This window comes from Mesocricetus auratus, unplaced genomic scaffold, assembly GCF_017639785.1.
Source record: "Mesocricetus auratus isolate SY011 unplaced genomic scaffold, BCM_Maur_2.0 Super-Scaffold_100010, whole genome shotgun sequence".
In the NCBI taxonomy this organism is placed as follows: Eukaryota; Metazoa; Chordata; class Mammalia; order Rodentia; family Cricetidae; genus Mesocricetus; species Mesocricetus auratus.
The window spans coordinates 53,010,502-53,033,403 of NW_024429194.1; the positions used below are offsets into that span (position 1 = coordinate 53,010,502).

The 22,902-nt window shown below is 42.3% G+C and overlaps 2 protein-coding genes across 2 annotated transcripts in view; both read left to right on the forward strand.

Moving 5' to 3' along the window:
• The first annotated feature begins 8,408 nt into the window (after nucleotides 1-8,408).
• Nucleotides 8,409-16,012, forward strand: CUNH2orf66 (chromosome unknown C2orf66 homolog). Its single transcript, XM_040753621.1, has 4 exons — nucleotides 8,409-9,989; nucleotides 13,108-13,234; nucleotides 14,331-14,526; nucleotides 15,750-16,012. The coding sequence occupies exons 2-3, from the start codon at nucleotides 13,112-13,114 to the stop codon at nucleotides 14,508-14,510; spliced, it is 303 nt and encodes a 100-aa protein (XP_040609555.1). The 5' UTR covers nucleotides 8,409-9,989; nucleotides 13,108-13,111; the 3' UTR covers nucleotides 14,511-14,526; nucleotides 15,750-16,012.
• A 4,254-nt stretch (nucleotides 16,013-20,266) lies between these two features.
• Nucleotides 20,267-22,902, forward strand: part of Gtf3c3 (general transcription factor IIIC subunit 3) — a 37,167-nt gene continuing 34,531 nt past the window's right edge. Inside the window, exons 1-2 of the mRNA XM_040753629.1 lie at nucleotides 20,267-20,400; nucleotides 21,905-22,016. Coding sequence (XP_040609563.1) covers nucleotides 20,299-20,400; nucleotides 21,905-22,016 — 214 coding nt within the window. The 5' untranslated portion in view covers nucleotides 20,267-20,298. The remainder of the gene's footprint in view (nucleotides 20,401-21,904; nucleotides 22,017-22,902) is intronic.

The window sequence follows — 22,902 nt, forward strand, 5'->3', positions numbered from 1 at the left end:
AGTCCTGCTGCCCTCTTTCCACAGAAGAACTGTCACTATTCTCCCAGACTGTCCCCCATGCACTGTTAAGCCAACCTTGATACCAATGAATGTATAAGAACATAAATGTCCATCTATGTAAAAATATTAGTAACTCACCAGGTGTATGTTGGTCCATTTCTGTAAGTTCAAGGCCAGCTTGGTCTGTGTTGCCAGTTCTATGACAGTCAGAGCAATATAGACTCTGTCTCAAAACAACAAATAGTAACTTGGTTTTTTTAGATTAAAAATTACAATGAATTTTTTATCCTGTATCCCAATATGTTGTCTAGTGCACAACACTTAGATTGTATTCACCCCCATTTGGATAAAATTTAATCCTTTGAGGTGGTCTCTTTCTTATCTTAGTCTCTGTTCTATTACTGTGAAGAGACACCATGACCAAGACAACTCTTACAAAAGAGAGCATTTAATTGGGGGTTTGCCTGTACTTGTAGAGAGTCCATGAGCATCATGCTGGGAAGCAGACAGGCATGGTACTGGAGCAATAGGCAGAGAGAGAGAGAGAGACAAAGAGAGACAGAGACAGAGAGAAACTGGGCCTAGCATGGGCTTTTAAAACCTCAAAGGTAACCCCCAATGACATATCTCCTGCAATAAGACCACGTGTCCTATTCCTTTCCAAGCCATTTCATTAACTGGGGACCAAACATTCAAACATATGAGCTTGTGCACAGACCACCACATTTCACTCTTTGGCCACCATAGGCTTGTACTATGCAAAATGCATTCAGTCCAACTCCAAAATTCCCCCAAAGTCTTTCAGCTCAAAGACTTCAAAAAAGTCCAGAATCTCTTCTGAGACTCAACTGCAAGCCCCTGTAAAATCAAAATAGAAAAGCAGACCACATACTTCCAAATACACAGAATATACATTGCCATTCCAAAAGGGAGGCAAGAGACCATAGCGAGGAAATGCTGAACCAAAGCAAGACTGAAACCAAGCAGGGCAAACTACAAATCCTTTAACTTCATGTCTGCTTTTAAAGGGTTTATTAAATGGCTCCTCCCTTCCAGCTTTGTTGACTGTAACAGAGTTCTCTCTCTTGGGCTGGTTCCATTCTTGGCTGCAGCTGTCCTTGGCAGGCATCCCATAGCTGTCGCATCTCCAGCATCTTGGGGTCTCCAACACAATCCAGGCTTCACTTTCACAGCTTCAGGCCTCCAGGCAGAGACTTGGTTTTCAGACAGCTGGCCTCTGTGGCTTTCCTTAATTGTGGAGGCAGATTGCATAACCCCTTTCCTATATCCTGCTTGACCCTAAACTCAGAACCACATGTCTGGAGCTTCCAGGTTCTGCTGCTTGCTGGGGCTGGAACCTAGCCTCCTCCTTGAATGGCATTTGCATAAACATTCTGTTGTTGTTCAGGCCTAGGAAATCTCTCAGAAGTTTTTCTTTCATATGCTGCAGAATTAGCTGGGTGGGATCGTGCCCTGAAGTTATCCCTTTTATTCCATTAAACACCAGGCCTTTCTTTAGACTTCTCATCTTGAGCACAAGACTTGGCAACATTACATTTCCTGGTGTTCCTTTTCCCCTCAAGCTGTGTATTTTGTATTTCTCCTCCCTCACCACATACACCTTTTCAATATGGAACTGCATAAGGGTGACATGTGACACAGTCAAAAATAGGCTGTCTTGAAATTTCCTCTGCCAATGACATTACCCCAAAGCTCTTCACATTCTTTGTCATAATGTCACAAAAATGGTCTCTAATCCATAATATCACAAGAATGGTCTCTAATACTCTCTTCTGAAACTGCTTGAGCTGGGTGTCCTCCATAGTTTACATTGCTCTTAAAACCACTGTTTTCCATGCTCCTATTAGGATAGCCTATTAGCCCCACTGAAAGCATTCAACTGCTTTTCTAGTCCAAAGTTCCAGTCTTCCCTATTTCTCTAACAAACAGCATTGCCAGGCCTGTCACAGCAATGCCCCACTCCTGGTACCAATTTGCCTTACTGTTGTATTACCATAAAGAGATACCATGACTGAGACAAGTCTTATAAAAGAAACATTTAACTGGAGGCTTGCCTACAGTTCAGAGGATTAGCCAATCATCATCATGTTGAGAAGCAGACAGGCTTGATGCTGGCTCAATAGCTAAGAGTTTTCCATCCTGATCCACTCTGGCAGCAGGCAGAGACAGTGTGAGACCGGGCCTAGCATGGGCTTTTGAAAACTCAAAGCCCACTCCCAGTGATAAACCACCTCCAACAAGGACACACCTCCCACCTCTCCCCAAACAGTTTTACTAACTGGGCACCTAACATTAAAATATATGAACTTATGGGAGTCCTTCTCATTCAAGCCACCCTACCCTTCCTAGTCTTATTGAAGTATATATGCAGACCTATTTGGGGGGCTAGGGATCTGGCTCAGTGGTAGAACACTTGCTGTGTATGCTTTAAAGGCCCAGACTTCAATCACCAGCACTACAAAAAGAAAATAAAATTGTGAGGTGTACATTATTAGTACATATATTCACTGTGAAATGATCACACAAGCCAATTAACATATCATCTTTCATACTTAGTGCTCACATAAATGGTGTGTGGGTGTGTGTGCACGCGTGCACGCGCACACATGTGTATTTAGAATATTACACGCCTACTGACAGTAAGAGTTCCTTTTTCCAAGCTCTTTCCCAGCATTTGTTATGGGTTTTTTGCCTTGATAACCACTTCAACTGGGATAAGATAGAATCACAGAGTAGTTTTGCTTTGCCATTTCCTGATGGCCAAGGACATTTAACACTTTTAAAAGTATTTATTAGCCATTTGTATTTCTTCTTTTGAGAACTCTGTTCAGTTCACTGACCTATTTATTGATAAGTAGTTTTGAATTTGGGGGGTTTAATTATTCCAATTATTTGTTTATCCTAGATATTAGCTCTCTGTTTAAAGTACAACTGCCAACAATCTTCTCCCATTCTGTAAGTTGTCTGTTTACTCTGCTGATACTTTCTCTGTCAGACATAAACTTCATAATTTCATGTAATCCCATTTGTCAGTACTTGGGGCTGAGTTTTGTGCTTTGGAGTTCTGTTAAGAAAGGTTTTACCAGTAGCTATCTTGAAATGATTTCTCTGTGTAGAATGATTTTTTTCTAGAAATTTTGGTGTTTCAGGTCCAAAACTAAGGTCTTGGATCCATTTTGAATTTTGTGTGGGTTGAAAGATATGGGTCTGGTTATCTTAAAAACAAAATTTAGATTTCTAGGTAAGAAACTATTATACTTAAAAACAACCATGAAGTTGTTTCCTCCTCGTTTGTCTTCACCTTTGAGGGCAGTGTGAGGAGAGCCACACAGACCCTGAATATGCAGAGAGAAATTTTTGTTTGTTTTATGCCAGGAAGCGGTGTTCCCATGCTACAGTCCTTTGGAACATCAGCACATGGCACTGGGATCCATTTTAAAAAGTCAACGCTGTACTAGAGAAAACCATTAAGATCTGTGTGACACTGAGTTACAGGCAGTAGTTTCCTCTGCTCCAGAAGCCAAGTCATATGGAAACTTGACCACTTTCCCCACGTCTTTTGACAAGCCTCAGAGATCCTGCCTCTCTGCATCCTGCATCACCATTAGCAACATCTGAGGACCAGATGATGTAGCATCTTCTTTGAGTAGGCCAGCACTGTCAGGACCTCAGTTGCCTTAGGGAAGTTGTTGTGATGCTAAAGTTCGTCAAGCCTCCTTGAAAGCCAGTCTGCGTTCGGTTTGACCTGGAACCCAGCCTGATTTCTGTGATGTGGGGCGATCACAGACAGTCCATATCTCTTTCAGTGCTTCCTAGAAATGGCCTATCTCGTTTTCTAGAGTCCCCTGGGGTCTTACATACAAGAAAGGCAATGGAGTGTCTTTATCTTGGTGCTGCACTTTACAGATAAAGTAATTCATTGGGGAGGGGTGGCCCTGAAATCTCACACCTGAAGTCCCAGAAGCTGAGAAGGACATCAAGAGTTTAATGCCACCAGGCTACCCAGTAAGACTCTGTTGCAGAGAGGGACAGAAAGAGATGGGGTAGGGGAAGAGGGAGCAGATGGGAGGAGTAGGAGGAGAAAGAAGAAAAGTAAATTAATTCTCATGAGATTCTGTAATGGAGTAAATTCTGGTACCAAACACCACTAGCTGCCACCCTTCATCACCATCCCCATTTTGAGGGAAAGGAAGTAAATCATAAGGAAACTAAAAAGTGTGAGCTATTTTAACAAAACCCTCTAGACTACTGTGACATCTATTCAGGTTTCTTTTTCCTGTACTTTCCCCTTGAATAGTCATTTGAGTTCCTTTTGTACCAGAATTCATGCCAGATACATTCAGCATGCTTGATTTTTTAAAAGAAAGCTAGGAAATTGGGGGGCACTTACAAGAAAGGAAGTGGGCACAGAGAAATTAAACAATTTGCTTGTAGCAGAGTCCAAACTAGATTACCTTTGATTATCCAAGGAAAATGCCCTTGGCTTCAGATTTGGAACATGTAATAACATTAGTTGATCTCACATTCTCCACTGAATTCCTTTCTCACCATATTCATCATTTCTTCTGCATTGGAAGAAAGTGTTTCCAATGTTCTACCCAAAGATTTCCTTTTGCTCTTGCTATAATTTTTTTAGAGATAACTTCCAAGTCTGTGGCTTTAGTATTATGTTCCTGGTAGATGATTCACCAGGCCAGACAGACTTGTTCACTCAATAAAGAGCTGAATCAACGTAGCTCATTTAGCCTGCCCTCATCTAAAGACCGCAGCTAGAAATAGCTTCTCAAATCCTGGTGTGAGGGTTCATCTAATCTTGCTCCGTGCGCTGACACAATAGATGCTTGAAGTAGGAGCTTTTCTCTTCCAGCCATCTACCCTTGGCTGTTCTGTTCCACAGTGAACCAGAAGCAGTGCAGCATGACAGCCCAGTTTTTTTTTATTAATTTAATTTTTACATTCCAATCCTAGTTCCCCTCCCTCCTCTCCCCCCCACCTCCCATGAGTTCCTCAGGGAGGGTAAGGCATCCCCTAAGAAGTCTACTAAGTCTGTCCCATCATCTAGTTGAGGCAGGGCAAAGGCACCCCCCTCCTGTGTCTAGAATGCAGAGCAAGGTATCTCTCCATATAGAATGGGCTCCACTAAGTCAGTTTGTACATTCGAGTTAGATCTTGCACCCACTGCTAGTAGCCTCACATATTTTCCCAGCCCCATCATTATCACCTGTATTCAGGGAGTCTAGTTCAGTTTTATGCAGATTCCCCAGACAGCCCAGTTTTAAATCTGGACAAATTTAATTCTAGAGTCTTCTTCATCACACAGCTTCTGTAACTAGATTGCCCCCAGCAAAGAACCTCACACATCCATATGAACTACTTTGTATACTCATTACTGTGTGTCTTAGGAGAGGTTTGTCAAATGTCTTTTATCTATTTCGTTTTTCCTGTGTGTGAGTGGGGGGTACGTGTGTTGTGATGCACATATAGAGGTGAGAGGACAACTTTGTGAAGTTGGGTGTCTCAATCCACCTCACAGGGGATCCAGGATCTAACGTAGGTCACTAGGCTAGTACAAGTGCCTTTAGCACTGAGCCATCTCCCTATCCCTTAATTAGTCAATGATTAATTGTCAAACTTTTAGTAAAGTATCATGATAATGACTCAAAATACTCCAATGCTAAAAGTCTAGTTAGGTCTTTAACAAAATGGGTGATGCTGTTAATTATTAGAGCTGAGTCGTAAGCACAGGGTCTTACATTTTATTTTCTTTAGTTTTGTATATGTTTGAGTGGGTGTTTTTTGGGGGGGCAGTTGAGACATGGTTTCTCTGAGGCTTTGGAGGCTGTCCTGGAACTAGCTCTTGTAGACCAGGCTGGTCTCGAACTCACAGACATCACCTGCCTCTGCCTCCAAGGTGCTGGGATTAAAGGCATGTGCCACCACCACCCAGCATATGTTTGAGTTTTACATAATAAAGAATTGGTATTTTCATTAACCTTAACTAATTCCCAAGGATTACTACTTGTAGTTACACATTTGAATGAGGTTATAGATTATTGTCCTTCAATGCAAACCTTAAAATAATAATACAAAGAAGCCTGGCTAAAATGCTAATGGATACCTTTTAAAATAGGAATTTTAAAACATTAAACTGTCAAAGCCGGGCGTTGGTGGTGCATACCTTTAATCCCAGCACTCGGGAGGCAGAGGCAGGCAGATCTCTGTGAGTTCGAGGCCAGCCTGGTCTACAGAAGGAGTTCCAGGACAGCCTCCAAAACAATACAGAGAAACCCTGTCTGTAAAAAAAATATTATACATTATATATATATAACATATAATATATATTAAACTGTCCCTGATGGCCAGATCACAAGAAATTTGGTAAGTTGATCTTCATTAAAACTTAAAACTTCCTCAGAAGATGGTGTTGGGAAAAGTTCTGCAGCACATGTGCTGGCATGCACCATGCTTCAAGCATGCAGTCACAGAATGACACAGAAATTGCAACAACAGTCATTGGTAGATATATCTCTTGTGAATATGATATATGTATATCCATAAACTAACAGATACTCAAAAGAGAAAGTTTATTCTGGTTCAGTTTTCAGAGATGCCGTGCTAGACTCAGTCCGTGGCTCCACCGTCTTAGGTCTGAGTTGAGGTGGAGTATCATGGCAGCAGGGGCACGTGCTAGACACTGGCCATGTCACCATGGCCAGCAAGCAGAGAGGGGACCAGGAAAGGTACGGCCTCCAAGTCATGCGCTAGAGACACACTCGCTTTAACTAGACCCCTCCCCACCCCCACGTTCCCATCAGCTGCCTAAGATCTGCTGACTGGATTAAACAATGATCACACTCCTGGCCACCTATTTTATCTCCAATCAGTTCCCCAAAGTTCCACCTCAGATGTTGCTGCACTGGGAACCAAGTCCACCTCACAGGCTTTGGGGGTCATTTTAACTCTACACTGTAACAGGCTTTTGTAAAGATGGTCAAAAATAAATGCTAGCAAGGATGTGGAGAAAGGAGACCTGGCATATGTTGTTTTTAAACTAGAATAAAACAGTCCCAAGGTGTCCACCAGTGAATGGGAAAAGAAAGTATATATATGTATGTATGAATGTTATATATAATATATATGTGTGTATATATACATATATATGTACTCACACATATATGTATATGTACCACCATATATGTACACACACATATAGCTATACCCCATATATATGTACACACATACACACACATATATATATATATATACATATATATGGACACACACATATATACACAATAAAATACCAGTCACACAGAAAAAAGAAATTCCATTTTTGCTGCATCCTGCATGGGACTGAGGGTGTCATGTTGAAGTGATATATATATATATATATATATTATAATTTCACAAATCTTAATAACAAATCAGAAGTTTCCTCTAGAGTAAACAGATGTGAATTTTTAAAGCAGACATCAGCAGGCACTACTAGCAGAAACATAGAATGTCCCTAAGAGCATCTAGGTACACATTAATGTGGGATTAGGATGACATCATCTTTGTGAGAGAGACTTCTTGTGGACTTTCTCAGAGACAGGCTGGAAAGACTTTTGAAAGAAGAGTACAAAGGTAGGTGCCTTGTTCTCTTTGGTTTAACATTCAGGATGCTGTGGATTCATCATCACATGGGAAGGGCTGGTTTGGGTTTTGGTTGACATCTTCCCTTGGGACAAAGGCTTACTGGTTCTGTCTCAGTGCTCACAATTGATGAGCACTACAAAGAGACCCATTTGCCCAATTATTCCCCACAATACCCAAAGAAATACCTGTCTGTACTTGTCCTCATATTTTTTCCTTCCCTGAAATGACTCTTTTTATATTATAAAATACATACTTGGAAATTTTGGGTTCTATTTAAAATGGTATTTTCCACCAAATACTTAAGTAACTCTACTAGTGGGTTAAAATATATGGCATATTATAAAATTCTGACTCAGGAATGAGATCTCATGTAATTTAGTAGCCAGATATAGACCCACCTCTCATGCGTTTTGTATTTTTAAAAAACTGTTTCAAAAGGACAGGTTTGCCCATGCCACAGCCCAGGCTTGCAACAAACTTTTCAACCAAAGCTGTCACCAGCCATAAGTTGAGTAATAGAAACAGCTCAGCTCCATGATGAGTCCTAGGTCTCCCTCTCCAAGATCCCTGCTATCTCCCCATTCCCTGTCTCCTTTGTCTGTGGTTGCTGTAAAACATTAAATCCAAAAGACTTAAAACAATGGAAATATATTCCCTCCTTTCTAGAGGGAGAAGTCAATAATCTGTATTATGGAGCCCAAATGGAGGTGTGGGCAGGGTCACAGCCCGATGGAGACTCGGGAAAATGATTAGCTCCTTTGCTCTTACAGATGCTTGTTAGCTCTTTGCATTCTGTGGCTTGTGGCTGCATCACCCGGGTCTTCAAGGCCAACATCATCAAATCTTTGTCATGTCTGTGTGCCTATCTCCTTTCCTCAGTATGACTGAAATCTTCCAGTCCCTGCCTTTTGTAAGGACAAATGATCACATTTATGGCCCACCTGTGTAACTCAGTGTGATCTTGTCAGGTGAGGCTTAATGCGCTGGCCAAGCTTTCCTCTGGTTCACATATGAATGTTGACAGTGTATGTAGTAACTACCAACTGCATTTCTCCCAGATGGCTGTAGCCTGAAACTGCACCCTGCCAGAGAACTACAGGGATCGGTTAACCCTGCCTCCTTGTTACGCTGTTTACCATAAGCCCACCTTTTCACTCGATACCTCTTTAACTCAGCCAAAATAAACACTGAGGTTTGGGCTGCTGTCTTTGCCCTCCACCAGAGAAAGCACAACCCACCTGACCCCAGCCTTTCTGGAAATGCATCTTTGTGTCTTTCCTTCCCATTCTCCATTCCCTTGTCACCTCACTCGGGTTTCTAGAGCCAAGCCATGCTGGGCATAGCATGTTTCATTGTGAAGTTGACACTCGATGTTCTTATGATGACCATTACTGTCAGTTTGTCAGGATTTAGAACCACCATGGGAATGAACTCCTGGCAAATCCATCTGGGAATTTCTACACTGGGCCAATCAAAGTTGGAAGACCCACCCTGAAGGCAGGTGACATCATTCTGTGGGCTGATGTTCCAGACTGAATAAAAAGGAACACTTGAGCTGAGTACACCATTCACCTCTCTCTGCCTGACTGGATCCTGAAGCTGCCTCAAAGGCCTACACCATGATGGCTGTACCCTAGAACTGTGACCCAAAACCAACTCTTCCTTCTTTAAGTTGCTTTAATTAGATATTTTGTTACAGCAACATGTTGAATAGGCACTGTCTCCTCATTTAGCTCAGGTTCTACAGCATCTGTGACTCTAACTTCCAGGACTGGCTTTCACTCTGGTCCACTGGGATAAAAAAAAATGTAACATACTTTATGCAAAAGATGCTCTTTAATATTCAGATTTAAAATTGCCTGGGTCCCCATGCTTTTGTTGCGTGACTGAATCTCCCCTTTAGAAATCTTTAAATGAAATGAATGGCAGGCAACAATAGAGCAGGTGCTTCCCTGATGCCCGTGAAATTGTGAAGGTCAACTCCATTTGGTCACAAGTAATCGGAATTGTTACCGCTAAGAGGGACAAACGTTGTGGAGCTTTAGATGGCAATTACCCCATAGGCTCATATGCTTGAATGTTTATAGTCACCAGTTAGTGGAACTCTTTGGAAAAGATTAGGAGGTATGGCCTTATTTTGAAAACTTTGGGGTTCCAGAAGCCCACAGTAGGCCCAGTGTCACTTGTTTTCGCTGACTGCAGCTCTCTCTCTTGGGCTGCCACTTGTAGATGAGATGTGAGCTCTCGGCTGCTTCTCTAGCACCAAGCCCGCCTGCCTGCCGGCTGCCATGCTCCTCCCCATGATGACGATGGACTAAGCCTCTGAAACTGTAAGCCACCCCCAATTAAATGCTTTCTTTGATAACTTGTTTTGGTAATGGTGTTCCTTCATGACAGAAGAACAGTAACTGAGACAAATGTTTAACACCTCTCTCTCTGTCTCTCTCTCTCTCTGTCTCTCTCTCCTTTATCCACAGCTAATTATAAATATCCATTAGTCACTGTTGATGTATTCAGAAAAAAAAGTGTCAGTTATCAACGATACATTTCTGCTCTTTAAATGGAGACTTAAGAAACAAACACCTGTAATTCCAGTTCTTCTCCAGGCTGAAGGAGAAGGATCCCAGAACCTGAGCCACAATTAAGACCCTGTGTCAAAATAAGAGTTAAAACTTAAAAGGGTGGGGGTTGGGGTAAGAAGCAGACCATGTGCCTGTGTGGGGCTCTGTGCTCTGTTTCCAGCACTGAAAATCCAACTGGAAACGAACTGGTGTGGTTGTGCTTGGTGTCAGTTTGATTAAGCTGTTTAGATGTCTAAAACGCTCCAGTCACTTTGTAGCATTTCTTTTTTTTTTTTTTTTTTTTTTTTTTTTTGGTTTTTACGAGAGAGGGTTTCTCTGTATTGTTTCGGAGGCTATCGGTCCAGCCCGGCCTCGAACTCACAAAGATCCGCCTGCCTCTGCCTCCCAAGTGCTGGGATTAAAGGCGTGCGCCACCACCGCCCGGCTACTTTGTAGCATTTCTTGCAGTAGCGATTTTAGGCTCCAACTGCTTCTCCCACCCCATCTCCCTCCCCGGGCGCCCCCTCCGTCTCTCTTCCGACCTGCTAATTTATTTTCAGCTGCTTAAAGGTGCTCTCTTCCAGCCAGAGCAACTACTTAGCTCGCTTGAAAGCCGCTTCCTCTGCCTTCCTGAGGTTGCCTAGGTAACTCATAATCAATTTACTAGATGGAAGGTCGCTTTCTCACACAAGCCTTCTCTGACCTTTGAGAATGAATCATATCCCCAATTCTACACTTTCTCCCAATGGAAATTGTCATCATGAATTAGGTATTGTGGTATAGGCATGCAATTCCAGGACTCCATTCCGGAGCTGAGGCAGAACGATCCCCAGTTCACGGACAAACTGTCCTTGTCTCTAAACCACTAAGATGTGGGGATATAGCTCAGTGGTAGGGTGCTTGTCTACTATGTACGGGGTCCTGGATTTACCCGACAGCACCACGAAAAGTTGCCACTAGCTAAATAATGCACAGAATAACGGTGGAGTAAATGTTGGTCTTCTGTTCCACTTTGGTGGTTGAGGGAAGGGACTTTGCCATTTTGCCCTCAAAGCTTAGTGCAATGCCTCACACACAGTAAGGACTCAGTAATAATAAGCCAGGTGTTGGGGTACATGTTTCACTTACTGTACCCGCGACACTGAAGCAGAAAGATTGCCTGTTTGAGGCTAACCTGGGCTAAAAAGTGGGCTCTTGTCTAAAAATTTTTTAAAAAATGAGAAAAAAGAAAAAGACATCTGCTGATTGAACAAAAAATGAACAAATGAGTGTCATAAATTTGTTCATAGTCAAGGTAGCAAAGCTGAAACAAGAGCTGGCTTTTTGTTTGTTTGAGACAGGGTCTCATATATTCAAGGCTGGTCTCAAATTCAAAATGTGGCCTAGGTTGTCTGTGAATGGCCGACCATCCTATCTCTACCTCCCAAGTGCTGAGATTACAGGCATGCACCACCTTGACAGCCACAGCCATTACTGTAATTTACAGTTCTGATCACTAGACTTCTGAACAATGAGCTTGTCCTGAACTTCATTCTGAATCATTGAAATCACAGCAAATTCACAAGCCATCGAATCCAATTTTTCTGCCCTACCATCTCCTTCAGATGGCTCTTATTTAGCAAGGGGATGCTGCAGGTATAGTCATTTTTCATTTTCCTGTGAAGTGTATGCTATCTGGTTGCTTCATCTTGAATGGGCTATTATAATAAACCATGCCACTATTTCTAAGAAGAAGATACCATGAGGAGGTCAACAAGAGCAAATTTGTCCTTTGCAATAGAGTTTCTTGTTCAAAAAATGCTGTTAATTTGAAAACTGATATTTCTCAAAGTACATCTTATTAGATGAGATAATCATCATCATATTTCCAGCCTAAACACACAAAAAAAAGAGAGAGCCACTTTGCTGTGTGGAAGTGGCTCATGTGTTTTATCAAATTCAAGTAATATGGCCAGTGGCTCCCAAAGCAGCTGATGCACTTAAAAGATAAATAGGTTACCCCTGAAGATGCTGGGAGACCTGCTTCTCAAGGGTCTCTGTGCCATGGATGAAAACGGAATCATTATTTTTGAACTGCCTCTGCTCACGTCAGTGGCTCCCTCTTGCAGCCTGTCCACTGGTTATAAGAACCCGGGAATCACTGGCAGATCGTAGGCAGGGCCAGGTGAAGCCAAACTCTTGGTAAGCTTTATTGCCTTTGTCTGTGTTTCAGCTTCTATGTCACAACTTGAGATGGAAAATAATCTCTACTTATTCTGCTGTGGGATGTCTGTCTAAGATGTGTATGTTGGGGATATTTCTCAGTTTAGCTACTTTAAGTAATCGGTTGTTACTATTTTAAATTCTCCTCCTCCTCCTCCTTCAGTTCTCTTCCTCCTCATTTTCTCTTTCCCTCTTTGTATCTGTCTTTCTTTCTCTCTTTTTGTAGAACCAGGGATTGAACCCAGGGCTCTGTGAATGATAAGCTATTACTCTACCATAGAGGTATATCCCTAGGCAAAGCACTTTCTATTTCTCTGCCATTTCATTTCCACTAAAAAAAAATCTGCTGACTCAAGACACAAGATTTTTAGACTTAAGATTTTTTCATTTTAAATTTTGCACTTTTTTGGAGATTGCATAATTTAAAGATGCAGACGGCATACCTAGACTTTCTAGGTACAGTCACCTTGCTTTCTTCAGTTCAGTATAGTGTTTCCGTCATTGGGAAGTGTTTTAATCTAGCCCGCTAAATTTCAAGAGCCTCATTTGCAGACAAACCAAAAAAAATGGTTATAATACTTAGGCAAACCAATATGCTATTTCTTCTCTTTTATCTGCCTGGATCCTTGTTTTTTTTCTCTTCTCTCTGACTGCCTTGGTGACCACAGTTTCCCCTTTTATACAGCACCATGTCCAAAGCATCCCTCCTGCTGATCTGGGCTGCCCTGGTACTGACCAATCATGTACATGGAGCCATTCTGAAAAACGAAGATTCGTGGAAGCCACTGAGCAACCCCAGAAACAGAGAACTGGTAAGAACACATCTGGGGAACACTGGCTGAGGGATGCAGCTGGCACTTCTCAATAATTATAAGAAGGCTACCAAAGGTTGAGAAGATTCTCATCAGGACAGGACTAAATTTTGCTTTCCTAGTAGCTGGCATCCTAAAATTTCTCTAAGTTACATTTGTTTCTATATGGAGAAACAAATTTATAATAGAAGTGACTTTATGCATACACAGCACATCATATTTGTAAGTGATCTTACACATATACCAACATTAGAGCACTGATTCTAATATACAAACAATATGAAAAGAGTATTGTGACTTAGCTTGATGTCAGAAAGCTCACCTATCATGCACAAATCTGGGGTTGGGACAGCAGAAAAGGAGGGAAACGGAGAGGAGTAGATAGAGACAGCAAAAAGGGAAAGCAAGAAAGAATCGCTTTGTGATGATAAAACGGATTATCCCACAACAGCATTTGCAAAACTTATTTGCAGAAACTGGAAGTGGACTCTGTGCAGTTGTCAATTTCAAGCCTACAGATATCTAGGAAACAGAATTCAAAAGATCATTAAAGCATGCTTTTAAAAGCATACCCAGATCAACACCATTGTTGACATGTCTATTTCAAATGTAGGTTTTCTAAAGGAAGTGATTGAGCTACAACAAGGTAGGCCAGAAGCCATCGAGCCGTTAGCACTCTGCACAGCTGTTAGTTTGCTAAAAGGTATCTGAAACAGAGACAGTGGTCCAGGACAGTAACTGGGGTCCCCTCAGGCAGAGGAGAAAGGGAGCTGACCCCATGGAGCTTGGTTTCATCTCCCACCTTGCTGGCCAGAGATGGTTCACTGAGTATCTGTTTGAATGTGACTTAATCGTTTGTGCCTTCCCTGGCTTGCCACCAAGAATGCTGTACTGTCTTGAGAGCTGAAATGTCCGGAAAGCTGGAAGACTTAGAAAGAGACAGGAGAAGCTTAAAGCCATTCTAGATTGTCAATTTCCTGCTTCTCTGGTGGGTGTTTAAGTCAGTTCCAGGAGAAGAAAGGCAGGGAAATAAACACGGGGTTTTAGGTGCTTGCATGCTTCATTTAAAGACACTGAGCATTTTCTTTGTCTCTAGTTTTTCAGAAGCCTTCAGGCCTATTTTAGGGGCAGAGGACTTGATCTTGGGAGACTTCCAAATACCTTCTCCATGAATGAGGACCCCAGACCTCTCTCTTTGCAGGCAGAACATATCGCTTCTGCTTTTGCAGACTATGAGGAGCACAAAAACTCCCTCTCCAATTCCCACAAGGGCTGAAAGCCTCGGAGCCCAGGTAATGCTGCCCCTTCCATCCCATGGTCTGTCCAAGAACACAGCCATGCAGGAGAGATTTTGAAAATATTTCTTAGAATTCAGTCCTCAGTTTTGATTATACTCATCACTATGGCTCAAGCATTTTATAGTCTGGTTTTTAAATGATAGTAATGATGTTGAAACATAGCTTCCTAAAGAGAAGTACATCAATCATAGGATTGTCACTTTTATGGGAATTTTTAAAATAATGAAATAGCACAGAACCTTACTTATGTATTATTTCCAGGCCTGGTCATATAGGTAAGTTATATGGAAAACTGTATGTAAAGAAATATGTTAATTACTTGGGATAAATGGGAAAGTTAAGAATAGTTCTTTTGAGGGAAAAGAATGCATATCTTTGATCTTGAACTTCCTCAATTAGAAAAGCAAGTTACAATATTAGCAAAGAGCATTTTCCTTATAGGAAAACATTTAAACTGTATTTATAGTTAAGATTTGAATTTCATTTTTTGCATTATTATCAAGCAAATAGGTATGGTTTTAGAAGCAGCAGGTATGCTATATTCAAAACATTATTATTCTAGCTTGTTTAGTTGACTAAAAAAGGCAATGGGATCATAATTAAAATCTTTCCCTATTTTTTCAAAAGTACATGCATTTCTTGTGAGTTAGCAACCACTGTTCTTTACTGCATTTGTGAAAGGCTTCCACGATTAATTCCCTTAAATATGACAGGAAGTGATTGTTATTCTAAAAAGACAGAATTTAACTTATGGAATATGCATTTGAATGCTGCCCTAAAATGAGAAAATAAAGTACGACAAGCAATAACATCAAGAGCCTTCCCTTGAATGCTTTTACATGCGGGGGCTCTAAGGTATGGGATTCTAAGACAAGGACTGCTCAGTGTGAAGCGACATCATCACTATTTGACACTAAGACAAAGAATAGTTACTCCCATTGTAATGTCCGCTCAGTGTGAAGTGACGTCATCACTACTTCACTACTAATCTCTAGCTCATAGGAAACTTCAGAGAAAACAAGATAAATACCCCTGTGACATAGATGAGGGAGTATCTAAGGGAAGGGGACAAGGTACACAGGAAGAACTCAACTTTGTAGAAGAGACAGCTTCTGGTGTGTCTGGATTATAAGCCCTTCATTTATTGATTTGGGGGTCTTTGTCTGATCAAATGCTCCTTATTGTCCTACATTATGACTGTTTCTTGCTTTTTTTAGGTGTCACCATGTTACAGCTACAGACAAGCTTTTCAGTAGAAAATTCTACTATGGCTGAAGTCGTGTGTGTTTTCCCTTCCATATTAGTCGAAAGGTCTTTTTTGTACATGTAAACAGTTGGACCTTTGGAACATACAATACTGACATGCATATTTCATGTATTTTCCCCCTTTATGACCATAATTATTGAGTGGAAGAGTGCATGTATTTGAAGGAGTTACAAAAATACCACAAGTGAAATAAAATGATAATTTTCCAAATTAGATATTCTCTTGAGGCTTGATTTAAAGTCATCTCTTATATTTATTACCTATTACCATGAAATATTTTTATTTAAACAAGATACATTTACTTTTACTACAGTGTATTTTTCATAATAGGGATTCAGATGTGTTTAGTACAGTTTATCATATGTAACAGGGTTTCCGATTTAGGATTTGTCTTTTGTTTTCCTTTTAAAAAGATGATGCAGTCCCACCTTCAGCTTGTGCTATTGAAGGACCTCATCACCTACGGGATGAGGGTGATGAACATCCAAGTGGAATTAAAGTAGAAAACAAACAGGATTCTAGTTGCTACAAGGTCTCTGCAAGATGCGTTCATGCTGTGTTCAAAGCTAAAAAACTGCCCCATGTCAAATATCCCATCTCCACCCTAGCTTTACTTTAAATATGAGTCACCCAACAAGGGTCAGTAGCAAAAAGTGAATTCTCCACTCCTCCAACCAAGCCACTGTCCTTGTCATAGCTCACACTGAGCCATCCAGATTCCATACTTTTATCTGATATAGCTACTTTTCCAGTGTTTTTATGAATCCTGGCAATGTTTTTTATGTGATCCAAGCAAGGGACATTGTCCCAGAATTCACACAGCACTGTTCTGGTGTCATTAGTCTGTGTATTTCAAAACATTTTACTGTAGCTTTTTGAGGATTGTTGATGCTGCATATGAAGAATAAAATATTTGTGCAAGAACAAGTTCTGTGTCTGGCTTAGTATATTCTATTGCAGTTAATAGTTGAAGTACTTGTCTCTGGAGGGTTGTGAGATGTTTGTGAGCAGGAACAATTACGGGATTCGTTTGTTGTTCTCTAAAAGCTGGCACAGGGTTTGTTGTGTAGCATTCGTTCAATGAATACTTGTTAAGTTCAAATGTGCCTTCCATCCTTCACATAAACATAAAGCAGAAGATGCTTGAGTTAACAAGATCATTTTTCACCTTTTAAGAATATAAGCAATTATTAGTGAGTTATTCCTCATTAAAGTGTAGCAACTTATTCAGGTAAATGGCTAGGTGAGGGGCTTCTCATGTCTATGCAGTTCTGGAGTAGGAACTAGAGACCATTTTCCCCTTTTCAGCACCACTGCTAATCCCAGCAAGTGCTTATTAATTTCAGAGTCCTCGAAACTAATGGGTACCTGATGGGAGAATGTACTTCTGTATATATGTTTCTCTTATTGATTGATGAATAAAATACTGATTGGCCAGTACAGGCAGGAAGTATAGGCAGAGCTATCAGACAAGGTGAATTCTGGGAAGAGGATGAAGAGAGAGGCTGCCAGAGAGATGCCATGTAGCTGCTGAGGGAGCAAGATTCTCCGGTAAGAAGAGATCACGTGGAAATAGTTACATTAATAGAAATGGGTTAATAATTAAGAGAGAGCTAACCAATAAGAACCCTGAGCCATTGGCCAAACAATTTCTGATTAATATAAGCCTCTGTGTGTTTATTTGGGGCTAAACAGCTGTGGAACCAGGAGGCACAGAAACTCTGTCTTCAGGTACCCGCAGGAGACACTCTAGTTATGAGCTTGTAAATGTCAGGGCAGGTGTATGCATCTTCAGCTTAGAAATCCCTCCCCCAGGGGTCTGCGTGTCCCATACTGGGCTTAATTTTATAAAGGTAGCACTATTGGCAGATGACCATTTGCACACTTGTTCCTTAGACAGTGCAGTCATAACCTCCTTCAATTCTATCATTTTGCTACCCAGAACCCCTTCACACACATTTCTAAAGCCCACAGGAAAGGGAACTAGTACTGAGGAGGCACAGAGTTGAAGTGTTTCCTCTAGTGGAAGCAAATGTACTTCAAGTGCCGTAGACTGTCAAGAGTCCTTTGGTGCATTTCTGTATAGGTCCATGGCAAACTTTCCACCCTGACTTTGCTCCTCTTCAACACGGAATTCATTTCCATGATATGGCCATTATCCCTTGTTCTGGATCTAGTGTGGTCAAGAGCTTCTAAGAGCATTGCAATTTTTCTCCTACTTGCAAAATACTATCCTTCTACATTTCCCCCAATCCTGGAAGACAATGAAGATCCTAAACAGAGACAACTGACCCAATGACTCAGGTGTGGCAGGGAGCATGACTCATACTCTCACTGGGTTCTTAGTCCTGATTTATTGAAGGAGGCATGTGAACATGGGTCCAGAGTTATACTGGAAATAGATGTGTTTCCACCAAAGCTGAAGAGCTCAAAATGTAGGAAATTCTCTTATTATGAGATCGCTAGGGGGAAAAGATCCAACTTTTTTGCCTTGGAGGGAAATAGTATATTATAGCGATTAGAAAAGATATCTAGGAGGTGTGTTTTTGCACACCTTTAAACCCTACACTCAGGAGGCAGAGGCAGGTGAATCTAGTCAAATTCATTCTTGTCTACATAGTGAGTTCCAGGACAGTCAGGGATAGGAGGGAGGGGAAGGGAAGGGAGAGGAGGGGAGGAGAGAGAGAGAGAGAGAGAGAGAGAGAGAGAGAGAGAGAGAGAGAGAGAGAGAGAGAGACCCTAACTCAAAAAAGAAAAAATAAGTATGCTCCCTGTCCCAGAATGACATGTCTGATTTCCAAAGCTGAAGTGCAGGAGAGTGGCCCACAAACTTCTGCAGAAGAGTGAGAGGCCCATGGAAAAATGGCCTCTTCAGGAGCATCACAACTTCTGTGTCCTCCCCTAACAAGAAAAAGAATAGAGTCACCTCTCTGACCTCTGTAAATCAATTGTCATGGCATAAATTCAATGTTCTGCTTCCTTTAGACCTTTCCATTTTGAGTCTCAAAAATCAGTCTGAAAGGCCCAATTGTTTCTTCCTGGTATTTTCATTACTGCTGTAACACTTCAGCTCCATCTTAAGGTAATGTGGCTGTCTCTGACTCATCCACGGACAAATCACTACAAGGAAGTAGAAAAAGAAAAAAACAAGTTAAATTTGAAGACATTCTGCTATATTCTGACCTCTGTCCTGAAGATTGTCATAAGAAGAACGTATCTCCTTCTACCTCTGTCTGAAACCCCCCTTTCTCTTTAATGTGTATCTGCATCTATTGACTTGTCGTTTTCATAGTCCAGTCAGTCAGCAGCACAGAAACCAGCTTAAGTACTTATGCCTTGAGTGTTTCCTTTCTGGGAACCACCCCTCTTCTCTTTTGTTCTCTTTTCCTCTTCAAGTTAGTCTTGACAACAGCCCTAACTTCTTAGACACAGTTCCCCAACTGCCTGAAGACTTCAGGGGAGTAACCCTCATAGCAATTTCTGGGGATTACATTAACACACTCCATCTGCGTCTGTAAGTTTTCATGTCTGACGATCCTTCTCCTTGAGAGAAACAGTGACTCCTAACTGAGATACTTTTCTGTCTTCTGGCAGTCTCGATCTTGCTGGTCCTAACTCTGATCCTGTCACCCTTCACTTGGATTATCCTAAAGATGGTCAGAAGTAAGCTCCCCGTAGCCTGTCTCTGGAGTCAGGAGTAGGCTGAGCTCAACTCCTTTGCCCAAAATTCCAAAGCCTCTTTTAGTTTCATTCAACTTGATTCACAAATCTGTTTTGAGTGTATGTTATTAGGTTAGTCAGGTTTATGACACATAAGCTAATGTTCTCATAGGTTATAGAACAAGACAAAGACATACCTACAACACAAGATAAGACTCAAAACACAGGAGCGCATAGGAGTTGAAAATACCCCCCATGCCTCCCCCGTGTGTGCGTGGCATATGCATGGTTGACCCTCACCTTCACTCTTTCCTCACTTCAGTAACCGCCCCCCCACCTTTCCACCTCAGGTGTTGTCCTTCTCCTTTTCATATCCCTTGTGTTCTCTTATCCTCCCCACACCTTTCTCTTAAACCATTTTCCCCCTCTCATAGGTTTATAAGGATCATTTTGAGAGATGTATGTAATATGTAATAGACAAAAGAATAGCCATCCTATGTGAGTAATCTCATTCCCTTTAAAAGGTTGAGTGTTTGGGACAGAAAAGCCGATTGACATTAGGGCTAGAAACCCAAGCAAACGCTCTGGCCCGTGCTGCATCCCAGACCTAAAGTCTTCTTCAGCGGGCAGCCCAAGGGAAGCTGGCCCCTGAGGTGCCTTTGGATAGCCCTCTGCCTGCAGGTAGAGGCCCGGGGCCCAGAGCGTCGGCGGAACCCGAGTATGCGGCCGCAGCGCCGCCCGGGGAGGTTTCTGCGGCGGACGCCTCTTTTAGTGGCGCCCGGTAGAGCCCGGGTGTTCCCGCTTACCCGGTCCGCTTCCCCCGCTTCGGCCCCGCAGACATGTCGGGGTTCAGCCCGGAACTTATCGACTACCTAGAAGGGAAAATCTCCTTTGAAGAGTTCGAAAGGCGCAGAGAAGAGAGGAAAACCCGGGAGAAGAAAGTGAGTCGCTGGGCCCCGGGGCTCCTCGGTCTTATTTTCCCGAAACAGCGGCGTGCGGGGCTCAGGGTGGGCGGGGGAAACCCCAGCTTCTTCCTCCCCCAGAAACTCCGCTTTCTACCCGCACCCCGGAACTCAGCGCCTCTCAAGACATCCCCCCTCTCAAAAGCGCTAACCTCCCCCCGTGCTAATTCGACGATAGCCCAATGATCTCCTGCTAAGTGGAGCCAGGGTAGTCTTGACTTCCCTGAATCCTAAACCTCGTCTTGCCGCTAGGTTGTCACTGTGGGTAGGGCCTTTTGTTTGTATCATTTGTACACAGGAATTAGGGACCAACCTCAAGGCCTCCAACTTGCTGAACAGAGCGTCCCTCCTCCGAGCTACACCCCTGGACCCCTGGAGTGCCTGTTTTTGAGGAGTCTCGGTGTAATTTTATCTTAGACATAAAAGTTATCTTAGATAACAAGGTCATCTTCTGACTTTGTATTTCAAATTTTAATCAGTTTCTGAGCTTTGAAAATGTTTGCACCTTGCCTGGCGGTGGTGGCGCACGCCTTTAATCCCAGCACTGGAGAGGCAGGAGCAGGCGGATCTCTGAGTTCGAGACCATCCTGGTCTACAAGAGCTAGTCCAGGACAGGAGCCAAAGCTACAGAGAAACCCTGTCTCGAAGCCCCCTCAACCCCTCCCCCAATGTTCTCACTTGTTTGAAGGCCAAGGGAACATAGTCTTGTTGGCTTTTTAAGTGAGCCTGGAGCGTCTTACTGTTTCATGGACTAAGTATAAGGATTCAGGCATTATGCTGGCCTGCCCCTGTCACCTGGCAGAATGCACTCAGGCAGTACCCTGGTCAGCCCTGGGTCCTATGATTGCATAGTCTGAAGACAGTTGGAAAGGACCTCTTTAAAAGAAAGACCCCGTCCACTTAAACTCTCTTTTCTGCTGTTCCCCTGGGGCAGACAGGATTTGCCTCATCTCTTCTGTCCTTTCTCTGTCTCTTTACCTCTTTTCTCTTTCCTTCCCCTTTCCCTCCCCTTTCTAAGAAAACTTCTTAAGTTCTGTCTGCCTGGCATGTTTGCCCCTCCGCCTTGGTCAACCTCACCTGCCATTGAATCCGCCAAGTTTTCCTCGAGCTTTATCATAACACTAAGCTCCCTGTGGTTTTTGTTTGTTTGTTTGTTTTGTTTTGTTTTTTTGTTTTTTGAGACAGGGTTTCTCTGTATTGTTTTGGAGGCTGTCCTGGAACTCACTCTGCAGACCAGGCTGGTCTCGAACTCACAGAGATCCGCCTGCCTCTGCTTCCCGAGTGCTGGGATTAAAGGCGTGCACCACCAACGCCCGGCTAAGACTTAAATACTTTGAAATAGTCTGAAACTATTCAAATTTAGATTCCAAATCCCACAAGTAGAAGTTCAAGTTTTATAAAGATAACGCAAATGCCCAGTCCCAGGCCGGGTGAGTTAAATCTGCATTAGTTTTTGAGCGGTTTAACTAATTTTCAATCACAGAGTCTTCAGGAAAAAGGAAAATCATCACCCCAAGGAAACCCAGATGATTCTGAAGTCCCATCATCATCAGGGATCGACTCTGCCAAATCCCAGGACAAAGATGCCAATGAAGGTGTGTTGAGTTTATTTGCTGCCAGCTTTAAAGTGAAAACATCTTTTGCTTTTGTTGTATTGATAGTCTGTTTAGTCTGTTTTAATTACCTGTTTTATCAGTATCTACTTAATATTTATTTTTCTAAACTGTTGATTTAACAGTTTAAAATATGGTGGTTGTTTTGGTATAGCTCCAGTGTTGGGGGGTTTAAAATTGATGCCAGAATTTATTTAGGGCTTTTTATTTTCATTTTCTAAATTGACCTTCTCACTGGGAGATTTCTTCTGGACCATACCAAATTGTACAAACTTACCTGCGTGGACAGGACTTCACACACATCATAGGTATTTTAGTATGCTGCCTGACTCTAGCAACCACACAGGGATGCTTTTAAATTGGCACAGACTAGGCACAGGGACCTATCAGTTTGTAGGCATGTTTGTGGGCCATTTTCTTGATTATTGATTGATGTGGGAGGGCCCAACAGCCCAGCCCATTGTGGGTGGAGCCACTCGTGGCCAGGCGGTCCCTGGTTGTCTAAGACAGCAATCTTAGCGAGCTTTGGAAAACAAGCTGGAGAGCAATGTTCCTCCATGGTTTGCTCTGGCTTTTCTGGATGTTGGCCAAATATGCCCTTTCTTCCTTAAGTTGATTTTAGTCACTGTTTTATCACAGCGACAGACAGCAAAGTAGGACACAGTTCTTGGCTTTTCATATCCGGATATTATATTTGGTTAGTACATCTGGACTAGTTACGCCCATCATAGCCTAAATGAGTACAGATATTTATCAGTTCCTAGTGATTGATGTGTATGTCTAATGATCAGAATGCTGATGACTGATCGTATTCATTTGTCTCTGTCAAATCATTTGGGTTGCTGGTATCACTTAGAATGTAGCATCA

Excerpts from the sequence above, each read along its gene's own strand:
- CUNH2orf66 (XM_040753621.1), top strand. The coding sequence starts at position 13,112 with ATGTCCAAAGCATCCCTCCTGCTGATCTGGGCTGCCCTGGTACTGACC. Across the intron at positions 13,235-14,330 it reads ACCCCAGAAACAGAGAACTG|TTTTTCAGAAGCCTTCAGGC; the intron begins GTAAGAACACAT and ends CTTTGTCTCTAG.